This window comes from Phocoena sinus, chromosome 20 (genome assembly GCF_008692025.1).
Source record: "Phocoena sinus isolate mPhoSin1 chromosome 20, mPhoSin1.pri, whole genome shotgun sequence".
NCBI lineage: Eukaryota > Metazoa > Chordata > Mammalia > Artiodactyla > Phocoenidae > Phocoena > Phocoena sinus.
In genome coordinates this window covers 58,350,195-58,372,230 of record NC_045782.1, presented here as the reverse complement: position 1 = coordinate 58,372,230, position 22,036 = coordinate 58,350,195, and the positions used below count along the sequence as shown (strand labels likewise).

At 52.9% G+C, this 22,036-nt stretch overlaps 1 protein-coding gene across 1 annotated transcript in view; it reads right to left on the bottom strand.

The window, feature by feature from the left end:
* PRKCA (protein kinase C alpha) overlaps positions 1–22,036 on the bottom strand; it is a 368,920-nt gene that overhangs the window by 71,407 nt on the left and 275,477 nt on the right. The window contains exons 6-8 of the mRNA XM_032616229.1: positions 4,206–4,362; positions 3,016–3,150; positions 2,675–2,771 (exon numbers count right to left, since the gene is read on the bottom strand). Coding sequence (XP_032472120.1) covers positions 2,675–2,771; positions 3,016–3,150; positions 4,206–4,362 — 389 coding nt within the window. The remainder of the gene's footprint in view (positions 1–2,674; positions 2,772–3,015; positions 3,151–4,205; positions 4,363–22,036) is intronic.

Here is a 22,036-nt window from a genome sequence, read left to right as displayed (position 1 = left end):
AAAGTGGGTACACAAAAGTACCCACTCTTTTGTGGGTGTGGGGCGGGAGCATTGGTATGGAAAGCAAGTCCACGGCATGTATCACATGGAGGGAAGGGAGCACAGGAGATTCTGTAGATGCTGGGAGGCGGTCACACTGCGGCTGGGGGCTGAGAGGGGCGAAACAGGGGCGCCCAGAGGCAGTGTCCTAACTCACAGCCTGATGCCACTGGGGCCCGTTCGGGCAGGCTGGCTGTCACCCAGGGCTGCCCCAACGTGGACCTGGCCTTCACAGCCTGACTCACAGCAGTCTGGTGCCGGGGAAACCCCGCAACTTCCCCATTTCCAGACCCCACCACTGGACAATCGAGGCCCTGCCTAGAATCCGATCTGCCCACTCTGAACGGCCGCACGAGAGGTCCCCAAACTCTCAGCATCTCGGTGATGCTGGCAAGCGGCTTCCCGCGCAGCCTCTTGCAGAGCGCTTTACAAATGCTCTAAGTGAGCCGCGGTGACTGGCAAAGCCTGGGGACACAGCCGGGGGGCGCTGAGAGGAAAGGCTGGAGCGTGGTCCACCAGACACCCCGGGCACAGCACTCACCGAGCTGGACGGGGGAGGCCCTTCAGCAAAGCCCGCGACGCCACCGCCGGGTCAGTGACGTTCACACCCCCAGAGCCGAGGCGGTGAACAGCGCCAGGCTCAACGCACGCGGCCCCTCAACCGCCCCAGAGAGAAACGCTGCCCTCCAGCCTCAAGCCCTCTGGCCCGGGTTGCTTTGTTTTTGTTTCGAGTTTGGAACGCTGACCTTTGTAAAAAGCTAAACTCACCGCCCAGAAAAACAGGAGGGTCACTCACCAGGAAGCCACGGAAATGAAGCCTAAGACGCGCGTCAGTGTGTTTCCACCAGCAAAGAGAAGCCTCAGACGTTACCACGAGTGACGCCACCGCGAGGCCCAAGCACCCTCCTCCCCCAGGTGCGCCCCGCACCTCCCGCGGCCCTGAGCCCCACGGCCGGTGACCTGCACCCGCACCCCACGCGGGACGCAGGCAGGGCCTCCTTAGCCCCTGGGTTCCCTTCCGTCCTGACACTCTCTCTAGAAGGGTTCCCTTCTCAGGGGACGGGGGGCACGGGGTCAGGGTCAGGGAAGCAGCCCTCCTGGCAGCATTCCAGGCACCTGTGCTCCTGTGGCGGGGAGCGGGGGGATGGTGACGGGAAGGAAGAAGCAATCAGACGAGAGCCACGCCTCGCAGAGGCCCCTGAAGCGCCCCCAGACCGTAGCGGGCCGCCTTGCACTTGAATGCTTCTAGCTATTGTAAGCCTCTTCGCAAAGAACTTCATCTCTGTTTCTTGAGGGCACAGATTACAAGCTGGTTCTCACTGGCTGGATCCTCCCTGCGTCTAAGGCAATAGATACATGTTAGACTCGCACGAAGTTCAACCTTTAATTGGCTGCTGATGCGAAACTGAATCAGAACATGCGCCGCGTGAAAACCTGGCCTTGCGGCTTCCCCGGAAGCACTGGAAGATCCGGCAGCACGTGACCCGCTTCGAGCTCGGCCGCCGTCGGCTGGGGCCCGGGGTGGAGGTGCCGCCTGCGCGCGCACCGCACCCCGCTGTCCCACCCGCCCAGAGGCCCGCCGTCACCGCCGTTTATTTATATTCTCGGGGACCCATTTCACCCCTTTGCGCTCCCAAGGGCACCCAGGCTCGCAGCCCCTGCCCTTAAGAGTTTGCCATCAACAGCCTCTTAACCAGGTATCGGTGACAAAGCACTTTGAACATTTTTGTGTTTTATGTCCTTTGGAACCCAGTCTCTCTGGATATGACCTGTATGCGTCTCTGGGACAGGATTTTATTTGGAAGAAGAAAGCCACAGCAAGAAGGGGAGGCACACGAGAGCATCGTCACGTTAGTGCCAATGGCAGGTCTCTGTGCAGACGCGTGTGTGCACACGTGTGCTTCTTCAGGGTGGGGGAACTGCAGGGCATCCTAATGAGCCCGAGGAAGGGAAAGCTTCCCAAGGGACGGGCCAGGCACAGAGACTCCGTGGGCTGCTAGAATGAATCCCTCCAACAGCCAGCGCACAGGTGGTTAGAGAAACACGGAAAAATGAAAAGCTGTGACTTGGAACATAAGGCGGATGCCTGGAGGAAAGAACGTTCACGAAAGGCCGAGACGTCTGCTAAGTAGTGAGAAGCAGGGATTGACAGGAGGAGAGAGAGGGAAGTCGGGGTGGCAGGTGACAAAACCGGGACAGAGGCAGACACGCACCCAGGGGGAGGATGAGAAGGAGCTGCCCTTCCCAGTGATCTGCAGTGAAGATTAAGCTTCTGGCCTGATAACGACACCTGAACAGCCTCCCAGGTTAAGGCCAGGTGACTTCCTGCCCACCTGGAGGAGGCTAGACCCGGGCCGTCCTCCCCGCTGATGCCAAACCGATTCCTTAAACAGGAACCAAACCACACTCACTTCTGGGATGTTTCCAATCTCCTGTCTCTAAACGATCAAAGCCACAGAATGTCAACAGCTTGCAAAGGAAGGTGATCGCGCAACGCTTATGCTTTACATAAAGCACAAGATTAGCGTTTAAATGACGGTCTGCCTTCCAGACACGGGATCACAAACACCTGGCCCTTCCTGGAGTGGAGCTTTCTACGCGGAAAGGTGGTCAAGCCGCTGCGCTGTCTCCTCACCTCGAACTTCTGCCTCAGCTCCGCGTTGCCTTCCTCATCGCCTTCTGGAATGGGCACGTTGTAGTACTCACCCTCTTCTTGGTTCAGCAACTTGTACCTTTCAGAGACGGGGGGGAGGAGGGGGTGAGCCCCACGCTGGCACCACCCAGGCTCACCCCGCACCCCAAGGCTCTAGTCTAGCTGTTTCTGAAATGCATCCCCCCGGGGAGATGGTACCCAGGTAACTTCGTGATCAACAGTCACTCTGGACTTAAACCGGCCCATTTCCGGAATCTCTAGTCGTGCTAATATTTCCAGACAGTTAACCCTTGGCTCACACAGACACGCTTGGACTTCCTCACCATCCACTGGCCGGCATCTTCATCAGCTCCGAGACTCCGAAGGAAAGGGACCCCATGAAGTCGTTCCTGGTTGTTCGATCCCAGTCCCAGATCTCTACGGACAGTCGTCGGTCTTTATCTGAAGGTTTTAATTTGCTACGAAAGAACACACACACACACGCACACGCGCACGGTTATCTGGGTCACGATTCTGGGGGAGCTGTCACAGGCTCATGATCTGAGCCTGAGATTCAAAAAAATCTTGTGTTCAATTCTCTTCCTGGCGTTCCCCATCATCAACAAAGTACCAGCCCCTTGGCAAACGAGGCTCTAGACTAGGGGTTAGCAAACTAGGAGCCAAGGGCCAAATCAGGCCCACTGCTTGCTTTTGTAAATAAAGTTTTATCGGAATACCGTCATGGCCGTTTGTTGAGACACATATTGTCTATGGCTGCTTTGAACCTAGAACGGCATAGCTGTGTACCTGCAACAGAGACTGTATGACCCATAAGGTCTAAACTATTTACCATCCAGCCCCTCACAGAGCAAAGCTGGACAGCCTCTGATCTATATCCTGGACAGCTACCTTCTGGTTGCGCACAAATGCTTCCTGTGTTCTCCTCTACAAAGAGGACCTCACGCTGTGCTCAGCTGCACTCAGTGCTTTCTTGCTCCTGACTTGCTTATGCCACCCCCTCCTCCCTTCTTTCCCTCCTCCCATCTCTGCCTCTGAAATTCTCACATTCCTTTCACATCCACTTTAAATGGCACCTTCTCCAGGAAGTCTTCCCTGCTTAGACATAAGGATAATCTTCCCATTTCAGTGGCAACAGCAGCTTCTATGGTACTACTCACTTACTCCATGTTTTTAAAATTATTGTTTAAACTCTTACCTACACCCTCTTGTGACCCTTAAAAAAAACCCTAAGTCCATCAAGAGGTGGGACACACTATACATTTTTATATCATCTGTAACGTAAAAGAATTTTTTTGTACAGAAGTTACTGACGGTAATTTGCGGCCTGCGTCAGGTAAGTCTTGGTAAACCGAGTTTCTATCCATCAGACAGGGGTGACCACAGCTACCTCTCTAGCTGCCACAGGAGAAGGGCTTAGGGATGAAGCAATGTTTAAAGATGTTTATAAAGCCCAGCTCATCGCTGCTAACAATGTGAGGGAGGAAAGCCATCAGGAAGAGAGGATTCAACTTACAATGTAAAGGACTCATTCCACTGGGGGTTCAGTGTGGAACGGATGGTTTTGGTTTTTTGTTTGCTTTCGTTCTTGGGGTCAGGAATAAGCTTCAGCTTCACATAAGGATCTGAAAGCCCATTTGGATCCATAGGGATGAGATTTTTTGCATCTCGTACTGTGAAGAGAGAAGGAAGAAAGATCCAATGTTACAAAATTAGAACAGACCCTCGTTGCCGGGCATCCTGCGTCAGGACCCAGCTGATCGAGAGATGTCAAGATGGCGTTGAAAGGAGAGGAGGTTTGGATCAAGAGCCTCGGACCCTCAACACGAGAGGAGCTGCCCACCGCCGCCCCGGCCAGGGGTAACGGGTGTTGGGGAGGCCCCCGTGGTCAAGCCTTGAGACTCGGCATCAGCCTGGTCCAGCAGCACCTGTGACACTGGGGTCACACCCCAAACCTGCGAAGCAGCAACTGCATCGTAACGAGACCCCAGGGGCCACTGGCAGCCCCTCTGGGGGACTGGCCACCTCCCCACCCGAGCAACCGGCAGACTAGTCCGCGGCCCAGCGGCACCTGAACGCCTGGAAGTCATCTCTTTCCTTTGCAAAGGCTGGTGGTTTCTAAACTGGCTGTATGTTAGAATCGCGTGGGAGGGGGTTTGAAAATTCCAACGCTCACAACTAACTTAGAATCTCTAGTCGGGGCGGGGGCAAGTTTTTAGACGCTCTCCAGGTGAACCTTTGTGCAGCAGGGGCTAGAGCTACCCGTGCACAGGCAGTAACGCAGGAGGTGCCTCACAGGGGCTACAGCCTGACACCAAGGGCAGGCCCACCTTCCCGCAGCACCTGGGGCGGCACCTGGGCACCGAGGAGACACACAGACTCACAGGCCCCACTCCAGAATTTCAGACTCTGAAGCGTTTCCTAAGACTCCAGGTGACCCCAACGTATAGTCTAGATGAAGAAGCACTCATATGCAAACGCCAAAATAAGCAGGAGGAAAGGCTGCTGTCTCCCGCAGAGGGAAGGCAGGCTCAGAGGTGCAGCTGGCGAGGCTCGTGACAGTGCGCGGGCCGAAGCCCCCGCCCGTCAATCATCCATCACTCTGATAAGAAGGGACAGAGGCCGGAGCCCGCACACCGATGTCTTCCTCACCCTCTTCCCCAACGTGGCTGAAATCTCCCATCATCGGGGCCCCCGGTGAGCTGGGTGCCATGGGGACACATCCACCTGGGACCAGGATCTCTAGGCCAGCGGCTTTCACAGTGCAGCTCCTGGACCAGCAATGTCAGCATCACCGGCTGAGTCAGAACTTGGGCAGGGGGGTGCGGTCAGGTGACCTGTGTTTACCAAGCCTCCGGGTGATTCTGTGGGAAAGCTGGCGGACCACTGCTCCAGCCCGTTAGCATAGATGGTCAGCTTAGTTTGACTGTTAAATGAGGGGTTTGGAAGAATTTCAGAAGAAGGTGCTAGCGTTGGCAGTGGGCAGGGATAGAGGGGGATGGAAGGGTGCTAAAGACACTGGATCTCCGGGCAGAGCCCTAACGGCAGAAGCCACAGACGAGCGTTGCCCGAACGCCCGGGGACACGCTGAGTGCTGTCACCTTCCTTGCCTGGAAGCCTTGGCACCGGAAGGTGACAGGTGGGACCGTATTCTAATGGTCTGAGGGGCAGTGAGCTGCCTCAGGGCGACAAGCCACAGAGAAGCCGGCCGTGTGTTTCTTGTACACCACTTACGCCCTCCAAGGATTTTTCCCCGTGAGACAGTACCTAACCTCATCCAGCTGGCAGGGGACAGACAGAATCAAGTACGCACCCCAGGATCTGTAGCTCAGTCAACCTGCTTCCAAAGCCCACCTCTATCGTGTAACCCCAAGTACTGGAAACTTAAGTTCACGAGCCTCTGTTTCTTCATCTAGAAAAGTGAACAGGGGCGTATTTCCAGGGGTACAGGATTGTTGGGAGAATGAAATTACGTATATAAAATGCCTTATACTGTCGGCAACCTGGAAAATGGTGGAGGAGAAAAAAGACTGCACGACGTGAGCACGTACGACACCCCAGACGCAGTGTTTCGGCCTCATCCCTCTGCCCACAATTTCAAAATCTTCAGTGAGGTAGGAGGTCTCCAGGGGCCCTGGACACCTGAGAATTCCCCCACGCTCACGGAGGTTTTAACGCAACGCAGAATGAAACAGCAACCCGAGTATCACAAAAGATGAAAACTTTGAGCATAGAAATGAAGTTCTCCCACGGAGAATGGAAGGGCCAAAGGTTCTCTCCAACTGATCACTGAAATGAGAACCAGACGCTTTTTAAAAGGCAGAACAAAGCTCCGGAACGTCTAACACGGAGGCTGCATCCCAGGTGAACTAACGAGGAACCGTCAAGGCTGCCAAGAGTCCTGCCAGGTGCAGAATGAGTGTGGGCCCTGGCTTTTCCATCCAAGAGCGAGAGTCCTGACGGCCAGCACACACACAGCCATCTACGTACGGCCTATGTCTTCTGAATGGTGATGAGTTAAAGTCTTGATGGGATTAAAGCTGTGAGCTTCCTACTGAAATACTATCATTTAAGTTGAAAAGAGTCATCAATTCCAACTGTCACCCAAGTAGACGGTAGGTCCAAATTTCAATTTCTTAGCGCAGTGGAGAAGAGTCCACCTGCCCGGACACCTGATCAGGCTTGGGAGCCACCAGCTCGGGGTCCCATCTGCTTGGAATGTGGGCTCGGGGACCAGGCTGCCTGTGTTTGGGTTCTGGCTCTGCTGCTTTGTGGCCGTGTAACCCTGGCAATAGACTTAACCTTCCCGTGCCTTGGTCTCCTCATCTGGAAAGTTAGGAGAATTATGTACGTTCCTACATGTAGAGTGCTTGGAACAGTGGCAGGCACACAGCAAGAACCCAGTAATGGTGATTATCCTTGCTGTTGATGCAGGTTTCTGAACACAACCCCGAACGTTCAGACGTTCAGAAACTGGCCTGAGAGCTTCTGCTGTGAAGAACTGTGTGACACCTTGGCATTCGCTGTTTCAGAGTGAACGTCTGCTGTCACTCCAGAACTTCAACAGAAATATAGAATATAATTACATGACCATCTTTTGGCTTGAGGTGCCTACTTTGAAAGGACTGGATGTCAAGCCCAGCCTTGAGAAAAAGCAGCATGGGGTTGAAGGATTCCATGATTTCCTGATAACGTAAGAGATCACTTCTGGACAAAATCCACTCAAATAAGATGATGGAGATCGAGAAATACCTCCACGGCGCCCCAGAGACGCCTGATATAGGTGGCCAGGCGAGCCCGGGACACGTGAGTTTTGAATTAAGTGTCCAGGCGTATGGGGGGAGGCTCACATGAGCTCTGGACTGGACAGCCCTCGCCAGGCCGCCAGGCGCTCTCAGGGAGGCGAGCCGCGCCCACAGGCTCGTAGCCAGGGACTGCCTGACCCCAGCTGTGGGCAGGAGGGGTGGCCGCCAGGCGCTCTCAGGGAGGCGAGCCGCGCCCACAGGCTCGTAGCCAGGGACTGCCTGACCCCAGCTGTGGGCAGGAGGGGTGGCCGCCAGGCGCTCTCAGGGAGGCGAGCCGCGCCCACGGGCTCGTAGCCAGGGACTGCCTGACCCCAGCCGAGGGCGCACAGGGACGGTCAGGCTCACCATGCGGGACAGAGGCTGCAGGTGGCGGCTGAGCGCTCGGGAAAGGATAACTTAGCGGCCAGGAGCGTGGGCAGCTGGCTTCAAAGCCTTGCTCCAATGCTGATTAGCTGTATGACTCGGGACAAGTTACCCACTTCTCGGCTTGTCCATCTGCAAAACAGGAACCGCAACAGCGTCTGTCTCGTGGGGCTGCTGTGAAGACTAGGTGAGCCAATACATGTAAAGAATAGAGAAGGGGGCCTGGCGTGTGTGAGCTGTGGCCTAAGCACTGGCCATCACTGCTCGTGTTACACAGTGTTTGCTACCTCTAACATCATCGTCACCACCACCGCTGCCACCTGGCCCTCGTGTCCAGTCCAGGAAGCAGGGCTGTCTCCTCAGGGTAAAGAAACCAAGCTTACGAAAAGGACAGTTCATAGAGCACGGAGTTTCCAGACCTCAGGGTCAGGCCAAAGTTCAATAGTCAGCTCTTAGCTGTTCCAAAATAGCTTGGGATTAAAAAAAACCCAAAAAACAAAACCCCAATTCCATGCAATCCTTGATCCATTCAGAGAATGGTCCAGATGGTCTCTTGATCCCGAGAATATATGCAGCGTAAATTATCAAGTGTGACAATACAACAGACACCCCTGAGCTCATCCTCGTCACCTAACGTAAGAGCCAACACCCCCGAACCCACCTAGAGCCCCCCCCCCCCCCGTCCCACCTGCCTGCCTCCCTGGGGTTTATAACCTCACGCTGAGGTCACCTTAGGGCACTCCGGCCGGGCACGGGGCAAGGGGAGGCTCTGAAGGCTTACAAAGCGGAAGTCTTGTCGAGGACATAGCTGCATCCCCGGCGCCCGCGGACTGGACTGGTCGTCACTGACGCACAGCGACCTTGTCCATCACAGAGTTCACATCTGGGCGGGGACACCGGTGATGCCCGAAGAGGTGCCTTCCGATTCAAGGATCACGCAGCCCTTCAAATGATCTGTTCTGCTTTAGAAAATAATTCTCTGCTTTCAGCGCCTTCTTTCCTCCCTCTAAGAGCATGCTTGCTCATGGCATCTGTTTAAAAAGCCAACAACAAGCACAAAGGTTCAGAACAGGGACTTGCTGTGAACGGGAGGCCTGTGGAGTGTGTGCGGACCCTGTGAGCCCCTGCCACCTCCAATCTCGCTCCACAGCAAAGGCAAGAGTAAACGAGATGCTATAATCCTACCCCACAGCAAGGAAAAGCAAAAGTTATGTTTTCCGACACTACCAGAAACCCCCCACAAACTCTTCTTCGTTTAAAGTTACCAAGAGCAAAAGAGACGTGCGTGCAAACATGCCGGGGGGACAGGCAAGAGCAGAAAACTGGCAAAGGGCCAGCGTCTGTGGACACGTGATCCTGGAATGGGGTCTGGGGTCATGGAAGGGAATGGAACCTGGGGTCAGCGTCTGTGGACACGTGATCCTGGAATGGGGTCTGGGGTCATGGAAGGGAATGGAACCTGGGGTCAGCGTCTGTGGACACGTGATCCTGGAATGGGGTCTGGGGTCAGGGAAGGGAATGGAACCTGGGGTCAGCGTCTGTGGACACGTGATCCTGGAATGGGGTCTGGGGTCATGGAAGGGAATGGAACCTGGGGTCAGCGTCTGTGGGACACGTGATCCTGGAATGGGGTCTGGGGTCATGGAAGGGAATGGAACCTGGGGTCAGCGTCTGTGGACACGTGATCCTGGAATGGGGTCTGGGGTCATGGAAGGGAATGGAACCTGGGGTCAGCGTCTGTGGACACGTGATCCTGGAATGGGGTCTGGGGTCATGGAAGGGAACCTGGGGTCGTCTGCCATCAGGCAGCAGAGTGATGGAGGCTCCCAAATCCGTGAGCCATGTCCTCAAACATAGAGCATTAATTCTGAGAATTATCAGAGAGCTATAGACCTGTAAGTTAATTCCTTATAAAAATACGATCGCACTTGAATGTATGTTTAACGACAGAGAGATCTGATGGGTTATTTCATTCCTAAGAGATTCGCCTTTAGCAAGAAGGTGGAAATGGGTCTGGGGGTGTGCGTGGTCTGTCATTTCTCCATTGAGAACGGCTGGCCCTGACCACATGGCATGCAGGGTGTAGCTGGTCCCTGACTCTCTGCTTCCCAGGAAGCTAGTGGACATGGCGGCGATGGGAAGGGACCGCGTTCCTGGGGAGACCACTGCGCGGCAGGCGCTGGTGTGAGCTCTTCACACTGCCGCAAGCCCACCTGTAGACGGGGACTCAGAGGCAGAGAGAGGTGTTACAACCTGCTTGCTACATAAAGCCAACCAGCGGCCAGGCCGGGGATGGCTAGCAATTGTGTAAAAGGCAGCTTTCCCTTGTTATTGGATAAAACTGACTCGGTCCAGGTGAAGTCCCAGGGGAGAGGTAGTAAAATTGGCCTCGGCTTCTCCCAGACCATGGGGAGGAAGCAGAGACCACACAGGCCTCCACTGGAAGGAGGGAGGCGGCCGAGCGTGGAGGGATAAGTGAACACACTTAGGGTGAGCTGTGGACGTGGCCCAGAGGGGCTGGTGGGAAGGACAGTAAAGCTGTACGACTCCGTTTCTGCTTTGGTGCCTTGACCTTAGCTAAGGCGGCTGTGGCACCGGATTAAAAGATGTGAGTGCAGTGCTTTCCAGGGTACAATTCTAAAATCACTTAGTACGCTGGGGTGTTCTGGTTACTAAGTGGTCTCTACAGCTGGGCCTCTGGGACAGGCTGACATCAGCCTAAGAACTGACAGGCCAGCGCCTGGACCGAGACCACAGTGTCCGCAAGACTTGGGGCCCGAAAGCATCCAGCGCTCATGACACTGAGGAGGCCAGAGGGGAAGCTCTGCCCACCCACACGCAGGAACGATGTTGTGTGCCAATAAAGCTTTATTTAAAAGAAACAGGCTGTGGGCCAGATCCGGCCCTCAAGCCACAGTTCATGGATCCCTGACACAGAGCCAAGCCCCACCACCACCACCACCGACACAGCGAATGTCTGAGGAGAGACTGACCCGGGAGAGGAGCCTCTGGGCCCTTCTGGCTCCTCCTGAGCCCTGTGAACTCTGACCTCATCCTAAACCGTGGGAGGGTCCTGGGCTGGGGCTGAGGAGAGACAGCGTGTTCCCTAACAGGAACCAGAGTTCACCTCTGTCCTCTGTTTCTCACGTCCTGTCCTAGAACCTCGGGAGCCGACACCTCTCGCGTTTACTCATGCCTGCTTCCTCCCCGCCCAGGCTGCAGGAGGCTTCTAGGTCTGCACAGGAGTCTGCTCTCCTAGACAAACCAGATTTGCAGCCTCCTGGGGGCCCTGACCTGCTGCAATTTGCCAACCCCTCCCCCCAGCCCGGTCACACCCAAGTGCAAACAGTGAGCGTGATAAGGCATCAACGGGGCCGTTCTGGAATCAGGCAACAGCTTCTCTGGAAGTGGGAATTTTAAAGGAATGTGTGCTCATCAGCCCTGGATGCAAACCAGCGGATCCACTGGAGGAGCGACCAGCACGGACAGGCCCCTGGGCTTCCCACTCCATCGGGCTGGGCTCGCAGAGCTAAGGGCTTGTCCTGCTGAGAAAGTCTCCCTCCCGGCAGCCCAGGGGGGCCTCGTTCAGGAGCGTCTCAAGCACCGATGGGCTGCATCAGATAGAAAAAGGGGAAAAGCCCTCCCACCAGGCCGAGCAGCTCCGAAGCCCAGCCCCACCAGAGAGCTCCTTCCCCGGTCACGGAACTAGGAAAGACACCCTGTTCCCAAGGCTTGTTTCTGCCTCTCCTTCGGGCCTCCGCTGACGATGCTGCAAGAGGAGAAGCCGTGTCTCAGAGTCTGTCAGTTCTGCACCAGAAGCCAGAACTCGTGGCAAATTCTGCTGAGGAGACTGGTGGGTGACAGATTGCTTCCGGAACAGGATGTACCGAACGTCCTTCGCACGAGGTGTTTCGGGGGGCGGCCAAGCTGTCTACCAGCAGGCCGGGATCTGAGCTCCTTGAGCCATCGGGGGGATGAGCCCCGGCCGGTGTGGGCAGGTCCCAGGTGGAGCTCGGGGCCCCGGGAAGGGCCAGGACCCGCCAGGCCACAGGCTGTCGGGTGGCCCAGGAGGTCGCCGCGGAGGCAGGGCGAGGACAGGCTCGGCCGGCACGAGGGGCGGGCGCAGAGGGCGAAAGCGCCCGAGTCCTCCCTGGCGCACACGGGTGTCCACGGTGCTGGGGGACACGGCCACCTGACAGCACCCTGGGCCCGCCTTCCTTCTCTTTAAGCCACAAGCTCCCTGAACACAGGATTACAGTCTTATGACAATTTTCGGGCACCCATGGGCCCTGGGTTGGGGATCCTTGCTGGATGCCTTCAGAGCCAGTGCCCCAAGGACAGAGGGACCTTCCTTTCTCCACACCCTTCAGGACCTGCGTCTAAGGGAGAGGGAGTGTCCCTCTGGGGGGACTCCTACTTTGCCGGGGGCGGGCAGGGGTCCGGAGCAGCCCTCGCGATGGGCAGTGAGGACGGGCTGGGACCGCTCCTGGACGGGAGGGAGGCCTTGGTGGGGCAGGCTGCCCACAGGCTGCGCGGTTCTCCATGAACTCACGGGTGCCCCTAGTGGCCAAGCTTGATCTGGCGGAAGAAGGTCATTTCTCCCACAGTGAAGGATGGACATTTGCTGGATGGGGAGCTGATGGGGACTCGTGGGACCGGTCACTAGGGCACTTTAGCAAGGACACACAAAAGCCACGTCACTCCCTCACGAATGAATCGGGACAGAGAGATCTTCAATCACAGCTTGAATGACACGGCAGTTTTAAGGCTCCCAACCTAGATAAGAGGTCCACAGCCTCCATTCTCTGTTGTTTACGTTAACATTTCTATCTCAGTTTTAGGGACACTCCACACCCGGTTCCACATTCACCTGGCAAGACCGGAGCTGGCCCCGGTCCTGACGGGTGGATTGTTAAGTTTGTTAAACAGCTAACCGCACCCAACCCATCACGCTCACCGCTAACCCCGCCACGATACTCCCTCCACGCCGAGGAGGCCCGTCATTCTGCTCCTAATGATTCTGAAGCCCTACTGCCTAGAGGAGCTCCGCGACACACGCTCAGTACCTGTTTCCTAAATCGTCGAATCTCCACGCCACCCTTGTCCCCTGGGCTGCCCGGGGTCCACGCTCCATCCATCCCTCCCAGGGCTACAGCCCTGACCTGGGCACCACACCCATCTTCTCGGACCTTCCCTCCCCCGCCCACCGGAACTTCATCTCCACAGACTTCGTAGCAGCTCGAGAGCAGGGGCTGCACCAGGCCCCACCTGGGTGTCCCCCCTACCTGGTCAGCACAACCTGCGAGAGCCCCGGGGATCCTCGTCGGGCTGAGAAGCTAAAGCAGACTTCTGGAACACTGGCAAACGCCGCTTCTCTGGGCTGCAGTTCATAACGCGTCCATCTGGAGGGACTCTCGGACAAGGAAAAACCTCACAGGTCTTTTCAATGGCGAATAAAGCCGAGCCAAAAGGAGGCGGGCACTTTTCAGTAAACGTTAACTGCTCTGAAGAAAGGGTCACTGATCCACAAAGGCTAAAGGACGTGACATGGCCCCAGATTTCAGGGGAAACATACCGGAAAGGACCACTTACACTCGGGAAAGGGCCATTCGCGTGCAGAACCTCTCTGGAGTTCAGGAATAAAATGCAAAGGTGTCATCGGCCACAACGAGCCATTTTTGACTGGGTAACAGTCAAAACTGTGATTCTGTGAACAAACTGGGCTCCTGGTGCTGTTTGCTTTGCTCCATCTGATCTAATTACAATGCGTCAAGTCTGCTGACACCGTCTGTGTCAAAACCCACAGAATTCCGTATCTGATCTCTTCCATGTTAAGAAAATGTGACCCATATGTTTTGTCCTATTTGCTTCCATTATGGCCAAAGACAAAGGCAAGAAAAATGAGCTACACTAAAAATACAGCTGCTCAGCCCTCCCCCACTGGTACATACATCCGGATTCTGGGACCCTCACTATCTCCCACTTCAGGACCCATTCACTGAATGTTCTGTTTCACTGGTGAGACTCACTATTTGGTGGTCAGAATGTAATTTCTGTCCCAGGAAATCCAGGGGCATTCAATGCCAGGAAACTCGAGTCGGCAACTCTTCAACCAAAATCCCATAAAACTTATGAAAGAGAACCTAGAGGAGTTTGGTGTGAGAAGAGAAAAAGCAACTTTTTGTCCTTGGAAAAGAATCATGAGTATTTCACTACTTTCCTTCTTCCGGTTAGTGGAAAATAATTGCTATTGAAGTTCTATAACCCCGATGTTCCCAAAGGAAATGGAATCTGGTTGTGAGAGAAATAATATTTTCTAGGTTATGAGAGCCCCAAATGATTCTGTATAAACAATGTCAGAAGGTTTTAAGAAACACTTATTTTCCTTATTATGAGAAGAATGGATATACTCATCATTCAAAAACTGAAATACATAAAAGTATAAAGAAGAAAATTAACATCACCGATACTTCCACTGTAAAAGAGCGCCACTGTTGGCACATTTACTGCTGGGCTCTTTGCTCTGCATATATCTCTACTGAAATATTTATTTTTATAGAATTCCTATCTAGGAACACAGTTCTAGAAACTGCCTTTATAACATAACAAGGCCTGTTTTGAAAGCATTTTAAATGCCTGACACCCCATTTTCCAGCTATATCATAATTTATTTGATCAATTCCCTGTTTCAGGCCATCTATATAGCTAAAATTCTTCACCTTTGTATAAATAACATGGCAACAGATCATCTTCATGCATAAATATCCATCTGAATTTGGTTTCTTCCTCAGGCTACATTATTATTATTAGAAGTGGATCAAAGGGAAAAAACCATTCAAGACGCTGACACGTATTGCCACGTCACTCCCCCAAAGTCATACCGAGGTCTTACGAACAACCCTGTAACTGTGGCTCCTTTATTTGTGAAGTTTAACTCCCCCCTCCCCGAAACGGTTATTTGGCCATTAATATTTCTTTTTTGTGGGGACAGAAGTTTAAAATAACATCGTAATTTTGGCTTCCTTGGTTATTTTTGAGGGTTTTTTTTCCCCTATGGTATTGGGCCATTAGTGTTTCTTTTTCTTTGATTTCCTCCTTGTTCAAGTGTCCTATAGGGTGTTAAAGAATTTTCCTACCAGGTCAGAAGAGTTCTTCAGACATGAAGGAATGGTAACAGCCCTTTGTCATGTTTGCAGCAACTCCATTTAGATTTCATGCTTCTAGAAACACAGCAGCTTAAGTTTTTATACAGTTGAATCTGTCAAAATTTTCCTTTTTTATTTCTTCCATTTCTTTCACCTTCAGAAAATCCTTGCCTTTTCTGCGGTTAGCCAAATAGTAACTTAGGTTTTCTTTTATTATTTTGTTTCTTTTTTTATATTCAACTTTTAAATCCACTGGAAATTTATTTTGGTGTACAGTGTGAGGCAAGATCCAATTTCCTTTTCTCTTCCAAACGTTTAGACAACTTTCCCAACAGCATCCGTGAAATGAGCCCTCCCTTCTCCACTGGATCAGGTGGCTTCTGCCTGTTGGTATCAGGCCATCTCTTTTGTCACACTCAACCTTCTGGGAATTCCTGCAACGAGCCTGCACTTTCAATTGCTCGAGATTCCCAACGCGTTCTGAAATACAGCCTTTTGCATCCAGGTGCCTCGTTTCCTGACTCAGGGCAATTCCACTTCAGCTGCCCTTTTTCTGTTCGCCTGATAAATTTCTGCCCATACTTTATTCTTAGTGTTCATGGGTCATTTTGCTTTATGCTGATGGGGTTCAGGACACCCCACCCCCAAAAGAGGACACCTTGGCAGACTGCACACTTTCCTCTGAAGGAATCTGAGAAACGGCAGGTGCAGGAAGGGGATGCTGACCTTTCCCGTCTCCCGTGAAGCAGGTCTTCAGACCCTCATGTGAGAAGTGCCTTCCCCAGACCTGGAGGAGAGGGGCATCCTTATCTCCAGACGGTGAATGACTGGGAGGGATGCGGACGGACAGGCCTCACGAAGCACCCACCCCCACCCCCAGCTCACTGCTCTGAGATCATCTCCTCCGTCCTTTATTTTTCCACGACTTTCCACTTTTCATTAAACCTGGTACAAAAACACTCCGGTTTAACAGTTTCTTTGGGTCTTTATTGCCTTACGGAGGCCCCTGTGTCATGTAACATTTACATTAAAGAAATGGGTTTGTTTTTCTTTTGTTAATTTGTCTTTCGTTACAGAGCCCCAGCCGAGAAGCCGGAAGGGTAGAAAGAGAAAGATTTTTCTCCTCTCCTACAAGGTTCAAATTCCATTAATAGAAATATGTATAGCTGATTTTTTTTTTAATCTGAAAACTATGGTTAAGTTTAAAACTGTATTTTAAGCACAAGTCTGTGCCTGATGAAACATTCAGAACTTTGGACATATTAAAACCCCCATAATAACCCTACTTGGAATCCACGGTTTGTAGACGGGGAAGCTGAGACTGAGAGGGATTCAGGGGTACCTGGCACGGGTTACCAGCTAGTGGGGAGAGGGGGATTCCAGCACATTCTTAAACTCGATTCTGAACGGCCTCTGCCCACTTTTGTTATCGATCACTCTTTCGCCTCCTTATTTGTTGTTTTCAGTCCTCTGTTATACGGTGCTTCGCTTGCCTTAATCGTTTCCAGAAATTTTAGAAACTATAAATCTTGCTTTAATTCTACTGATGACCGTCTTAAAAATTCAGCCCCATTTAAAAAAATTCTACATTTCTCTGACTGTCAAAGAGTAAGACAGGATCTTCTGCCCACCTCCCTCCCATGTCTGAAGACTTGTGCGTGCTACGTTCTACTACCTCATCCCTCACGTATCACCACCCATCCCATTTTCCATCTTTGTTACCATAAAATTGTCTAGATTTTGGGATTCCTAATCATTGTTATGATTTTTATATGATTTATAGTTTTTCGTATTTTTCACATCAAGATGTCCAGCCGATTTTAATGCTACTGCTTTATCCTTATGTATTGTGACCTTCCTGTACCGGAACTTGAAATTTTGCTTCCCCCTCATCTTGCAGTCCTCTTTAGCTGGGCTTTAAATAACTTGTTTTCAAGAGAGGCACGTGGGTGGTGTATCTTCTGAGCCCTCGCATAGATGAGAATATGTGCTACGAACGGCAGTTTGGCTGGGTGAAAAATCTGGGGGGAAAACTCTGTTTCTCCAAACTCTTTAAGTGATGCTTCTTTCTCATTGTCCTTCATCCTGGAAATCATTCCTAAATATGGGGGGGGGGGGGGGTCACAGGACACCATGGGGAAGATGACAGCTGTGGCCGCTCTCCCTCCCAGAATGCAGATACAAAATTCTGCACATAGTTTTGGAGGCTCCCCTGACCCCCGAGAGCTGGGGTGGGGAAGGGCTGGGAGTGAGGCTGCAGGTGCGGCCACAGGTCTGCAGTCGAGCTCAACACTCCACCTCTACTACTCGGAGGTACTTCATACAGATCATCTAGAAAGACAGAATCAGACTGGGGGAAGATAACTCTGCGAAGAATTAGGATAAAGGGACTTGTAGAATTTCGGAGCTAAAATGAAGTGATTTCTTGTCCCTCAGAAACAAAGCGCTGAGGGAAGCACAGGTCATCTTTGGATATCAACGAACTCCAGGCTCTTTCAACACTGGATCAGAGGAGAGCTTGGCAAAGTCCCCTGAGAAGACAGAAGGTTCCCAGACGTGTAAGACCGGCCGCTGTCCAGCATGAGTACGTTCAAATAAGACAGAGAAAGCCGAGGTGCTGAGGCAAACGCCAGGGATGCCTGCGAAAAGGCCCACAGAGAAGCGTCTATTCAACCTCAAGGGCCTCTGGCCCCAGGAGCACAGCTGCCTCTGTCCTGAGATAAATGTTAAATCTCAGCCAGATGCCATGAAACATTTACCCAGTTCCCTTGTTATAATTCCACGTTCACTTGGCAGTGTCCTGAGCCCCCTGACGTCTGTCTACTGGGAAAGAAGGCACCTCCCCAGGGGGTTTCTGCCGTTCACAGTCTACGGGACAGTGTTTCACACGGCGAATCAATAAAATGGGTTCATTACAAGTTGCCTTCTGGGTATCTTGACTACACTGGAGAGATTGCTCTGATCAAGCCGACAGACACGTGGACACCGTAAATTAACTGGCATCCTGGTGTATTAGTCGGCCAGGACTACCCTGGAATTGGCCTCCAGGGGCTGGGGCGGGGCCGCCTCTGGGTGAGCCGTGCAGCCTTAGGATAAAAGGCCAGAATCGGCAGCTACCCCCCTCCCAACACTCGCTCCTGCCTTTAGACCCTGCTGCGTTTCCACATGTGCGTCTGTTTGGGGAGTGGAGGGCTCTGATCCTAATAACTCCCTGCCCCCCAACCCCATCCCAAACATGCGGGCATCGTTTTTTTGTTTTTTGGTTTATTTACTTATTTTTCTGTTACTTTCCTGATTTTGCGGTACACCTCCCTGGGCCTGTATACTTTGCCAGCTGACCGTTTCAACCTCTTGTGTTGCTGACTGCACTAGAAATCGGAGAAAAGCCTTTCTCTGCCCTTTTCAAAACTTCAGCTGTTCAGTTTGATGGAGAAATTTTTCTCTATTGAAAAGTAATAAAAATGAAAATGTCTCAGGATCTAGAAACAGAGCAGTTGGACATATCAACTGACGTTTTCTTAAACTGTTTTACCGTCTCAACATTGCACTTAAAAATTGTTTTTTATCGGGGTAGAGCTGTTTCACAATGTTGTGTTAGTTTCTACCGTACAGCGAAGTGGAGTTCCCGTGCTGTACGGCAGGTTCTTATTAGTTATCCATTTTGTATACATTAGTGTATCTATGTCAATCCCGATCTCCCAATTCATCCCACCCCCAACCCCTGCTTTGTTATAAGAAAACGGAATCTACTCCGAGACTAGACACACACAGGGCCGCAGTTTCCCAGCGTTACCGTGCGTGAGAATCACCCTGGAGAGCTCACTCACAAGCCGCGCGCAGGCTCCGCTCTTAGGGAACCGGACGCTGGCGTCTGGGGTGGGTGTGGCGGGCTGCGTACGGAGCAGCATCGGGCTTTGTGCACCTGGCGCGGAGGAGGGAGCTTCTGTCTAACACAGGGACTGAGACGAAACCCATCAAACTGGGAGAACCCTGGCATCCCGCCTCCCAAATTTCCAATCGCAGAGCATCAAAGTACCGCAAAGAGAAAGAGCTACAGCAACACATGGGTAAGCGCAGGTAGCTAGGAGAGAGGGGACGGTGTCATTCCTGGGCTCGCTGCTGGCACCAGAGAGAACTGTCCCATGTGCATTTCTGGCTGCATAATTACCATCTCCTCCGTGCCGCGCCTCTCCCCGGGCTGACAGAACATTTCTTTACTCAGAGCAACAAGGTGATGAGACCCAAGAGGAACTTGGTGGGAACCAGAACTTGGTCTGGGGACCCATCTCCACGAAGGGAGGCTTAAGCCTGAGTAACTGAGGGGGGAACTTGAGTAAATGGGGGGGGGGGGGTGGAAGGTACCTCCCCCTGCCCCTCCCTCGGCCGCCCCCCTCCACCTGATGACTTCCCCTCATCCGTGCTGAAAACAGACTGAGCTGAACTGAAAATAACCGAGGAGATTAAATGAAATTACATCAGGCCTGGCTCCCAGGCAGTTGCTAACAAGATCATAAGCGTTCACATCAGCGTGGCAGACAAAGACAAAAATGTTTGCTGGCTCTCTTTTTTTTTCCCCACCCTGAAGTAGCCAAACCCTCAAGAGACAAGGCCCAATGAAACCAACCTTCTTTCTATCAGCTTTACGTGAGGTTACTGGCAGGATGTGCTCTCGCTGGCTCCGCTGAGGGAGCCCCATCTTCGCAGGGCGGGGTGGCCTTTGCTAGGCTTCCCCACCAGGAATGCGATGGCTGAGCATCACGTGTGACACCTGCTTAGCTGGCAGGGAAAGGGTTCAACTGTCCCAGACCAACAACTCTCCCCTACACTCCTGGTCACCGGAGATGGGCTCGGAGCTGACTCTCTTAGGGGCATACTCGTCAGGGGCTACCGGAGGCCTCGGGCCAACAGGGGACTGGTATTAGTATTTGCTTCTGGAAGACGACGGTCCTCAGAGAGAAAGACAACATAACAACAAGCCATTCCCCTCGGCCCTCTGTCTCTTGCTCTACCACGGTCTTGAATCTGAGAATACAAAGCTGAAGATAAAACATTAATTAAACTTCCCACGTCGGGGCTAAGAGATTTTCACCTGGAAAAAGCCTCTTATCACCTCACCTCCAGTTTTAAAAGAATCTGGATGTTCTTATTACCTTTGGGATCTTTCTCCGACTGAGCCCATCTGTCAACACTTCAGACCTTCCCAAGGCGACCACGTGCATCAAACCTAACGTGAGACTAAATTAACTCCCGAAAGAGGCAAGGCTGGGGGCCAAGTATCTTGGATGTAAAACTTAATCTGGTGAAATAAGCAAGCTGTTCGTACACCACTGGGCCACCACCTACTCGACAAGACCGCCAGGGGGAGGGAGATCCAACGGGCAGACATACAGTGGCAGGACCCTCAGGCCAGAGAGCCGGCACGGGGTGAAGATTCCGTTCCCCGCGAGGTTTTAGGAGGTGGGCATTTGAGATCTAAGTGCTGTGGCAAGGATGCAATGGGGAGGGGACTCGCCATCCACAGCTAAACCGCCACAGTTTACAAGCAGGAGAAAGAAGCCACGTCACTGAGCTTGGAGACCAGGGTGCTCTTGCCTTCAGGAAATGACACTGGCGACCCTCTGCCCCTCATCCTGGTCTTGCTGCTTCCCACAAGCACCCAGTGCACTCAGTATAGAAAGCTATGTTCAAATCACTGCACAGAGAGCCCCGCACGAGGGACAATCCACAGGAAGACACGCTGCTAGCTAGTACACACTTGACAGCTCTGCCACAGACAGGTCAGGATGTCAATGATGACTCGTCCCTCGGAGAACGTGCAACCTCTTTCTTGGTGGATGTGTGTCTCTCTGAAGGACCCCAAGAGTCATGCGGCTTTAATAATTTGCCTAAAACAGGATCATTTCCATGTGATCCAGATACAGGGCTAAAATGGGAAGAGTTGCTTTGGATTTGGGAGGTAGCAGCACAGTATAAAGCTGGGTCTTTTTTACGCAGTGCTCGCTGGGCTCTTCTAACATCCTCCTCCTCTGCTCAACGCCCACCTCTTAGAAACAAATTCAGGGCACTGAGTACAGTAGATAAGACGCCGTCTCGGACCTCAAAGGGCTAATGGTCTGGCAGCAAGAGATCAGCAGGCAGATAAACATAAAACCACAAAATAAATGTTAGAAAGGGCGTGGGGAGAAACTGGGCCATTGTAGGCGGGGCACAGAATGGTAGGAGGGGCTTCATGAAGGGAACTGGGGCTGAGGGTTAAACAATACTCCTGATGGAGCAGGGTAAACAGCACAAGCAAAGATGAGCAGGTGGGAACCAGCCTGCCCCCTGGGGAAACGGCACGTAGCTTTTCTTCACGATGCGAATGCGGAGTGCCAAGGTGTGGGCGGGGCACGGGAGGGACCAGACTGCAGAGGCAGGCAAAGTACCGGCTGCTGAAGGGGTCACACAGACGTACGGCACCTGATATTTAGGAATGGCCAACCAAGGAAGAAGACAGAGTAGATAAATCCATGGAAAACACACCAGGGCTTCCCTGGTGGCGCAGTGGTTGAGAGTCCGCCTGCCGATGCAGGGGACGCGGGTTCGTGCCCCGGTCCGGGAAGATCCCACATGCCGCGGAGCGGCTGGGCCCGTGAGCCGTGGCTGCTGAGCCTGTGCTCCGCAACGGGAGAGGCCACAGCGGTGAGAGGCCCGCGTACCGCAAAAAAAAAAAAAAAAAAAAAAAAGAAAAAAAAGAAAACACACCAGTGGTCAGCTGGAAGCCCATGCATCTGAATGTGGCAGTGTGCAAGCACTCCTCTGGGACAAGCTTGCTGCTAGGTGCTTTTAGCTCCAAGGCAGTTCCTGTTTTCTTTTGCAAAGGCTGTGCCTGGATGTTAAGCCCCGGCCAAGCTAGAGATGGCTTCTTCCAAGACTGAGAATTCGAGAGCAAGGGTGAGGCCGCGACGGCGAGGCAGGCTGACAAAGGACACAGCCGTCGCGTCTGGCCCGCTCCTGCACGATCGGTCGGCACACATCTTGACGGGTGTTCGTTT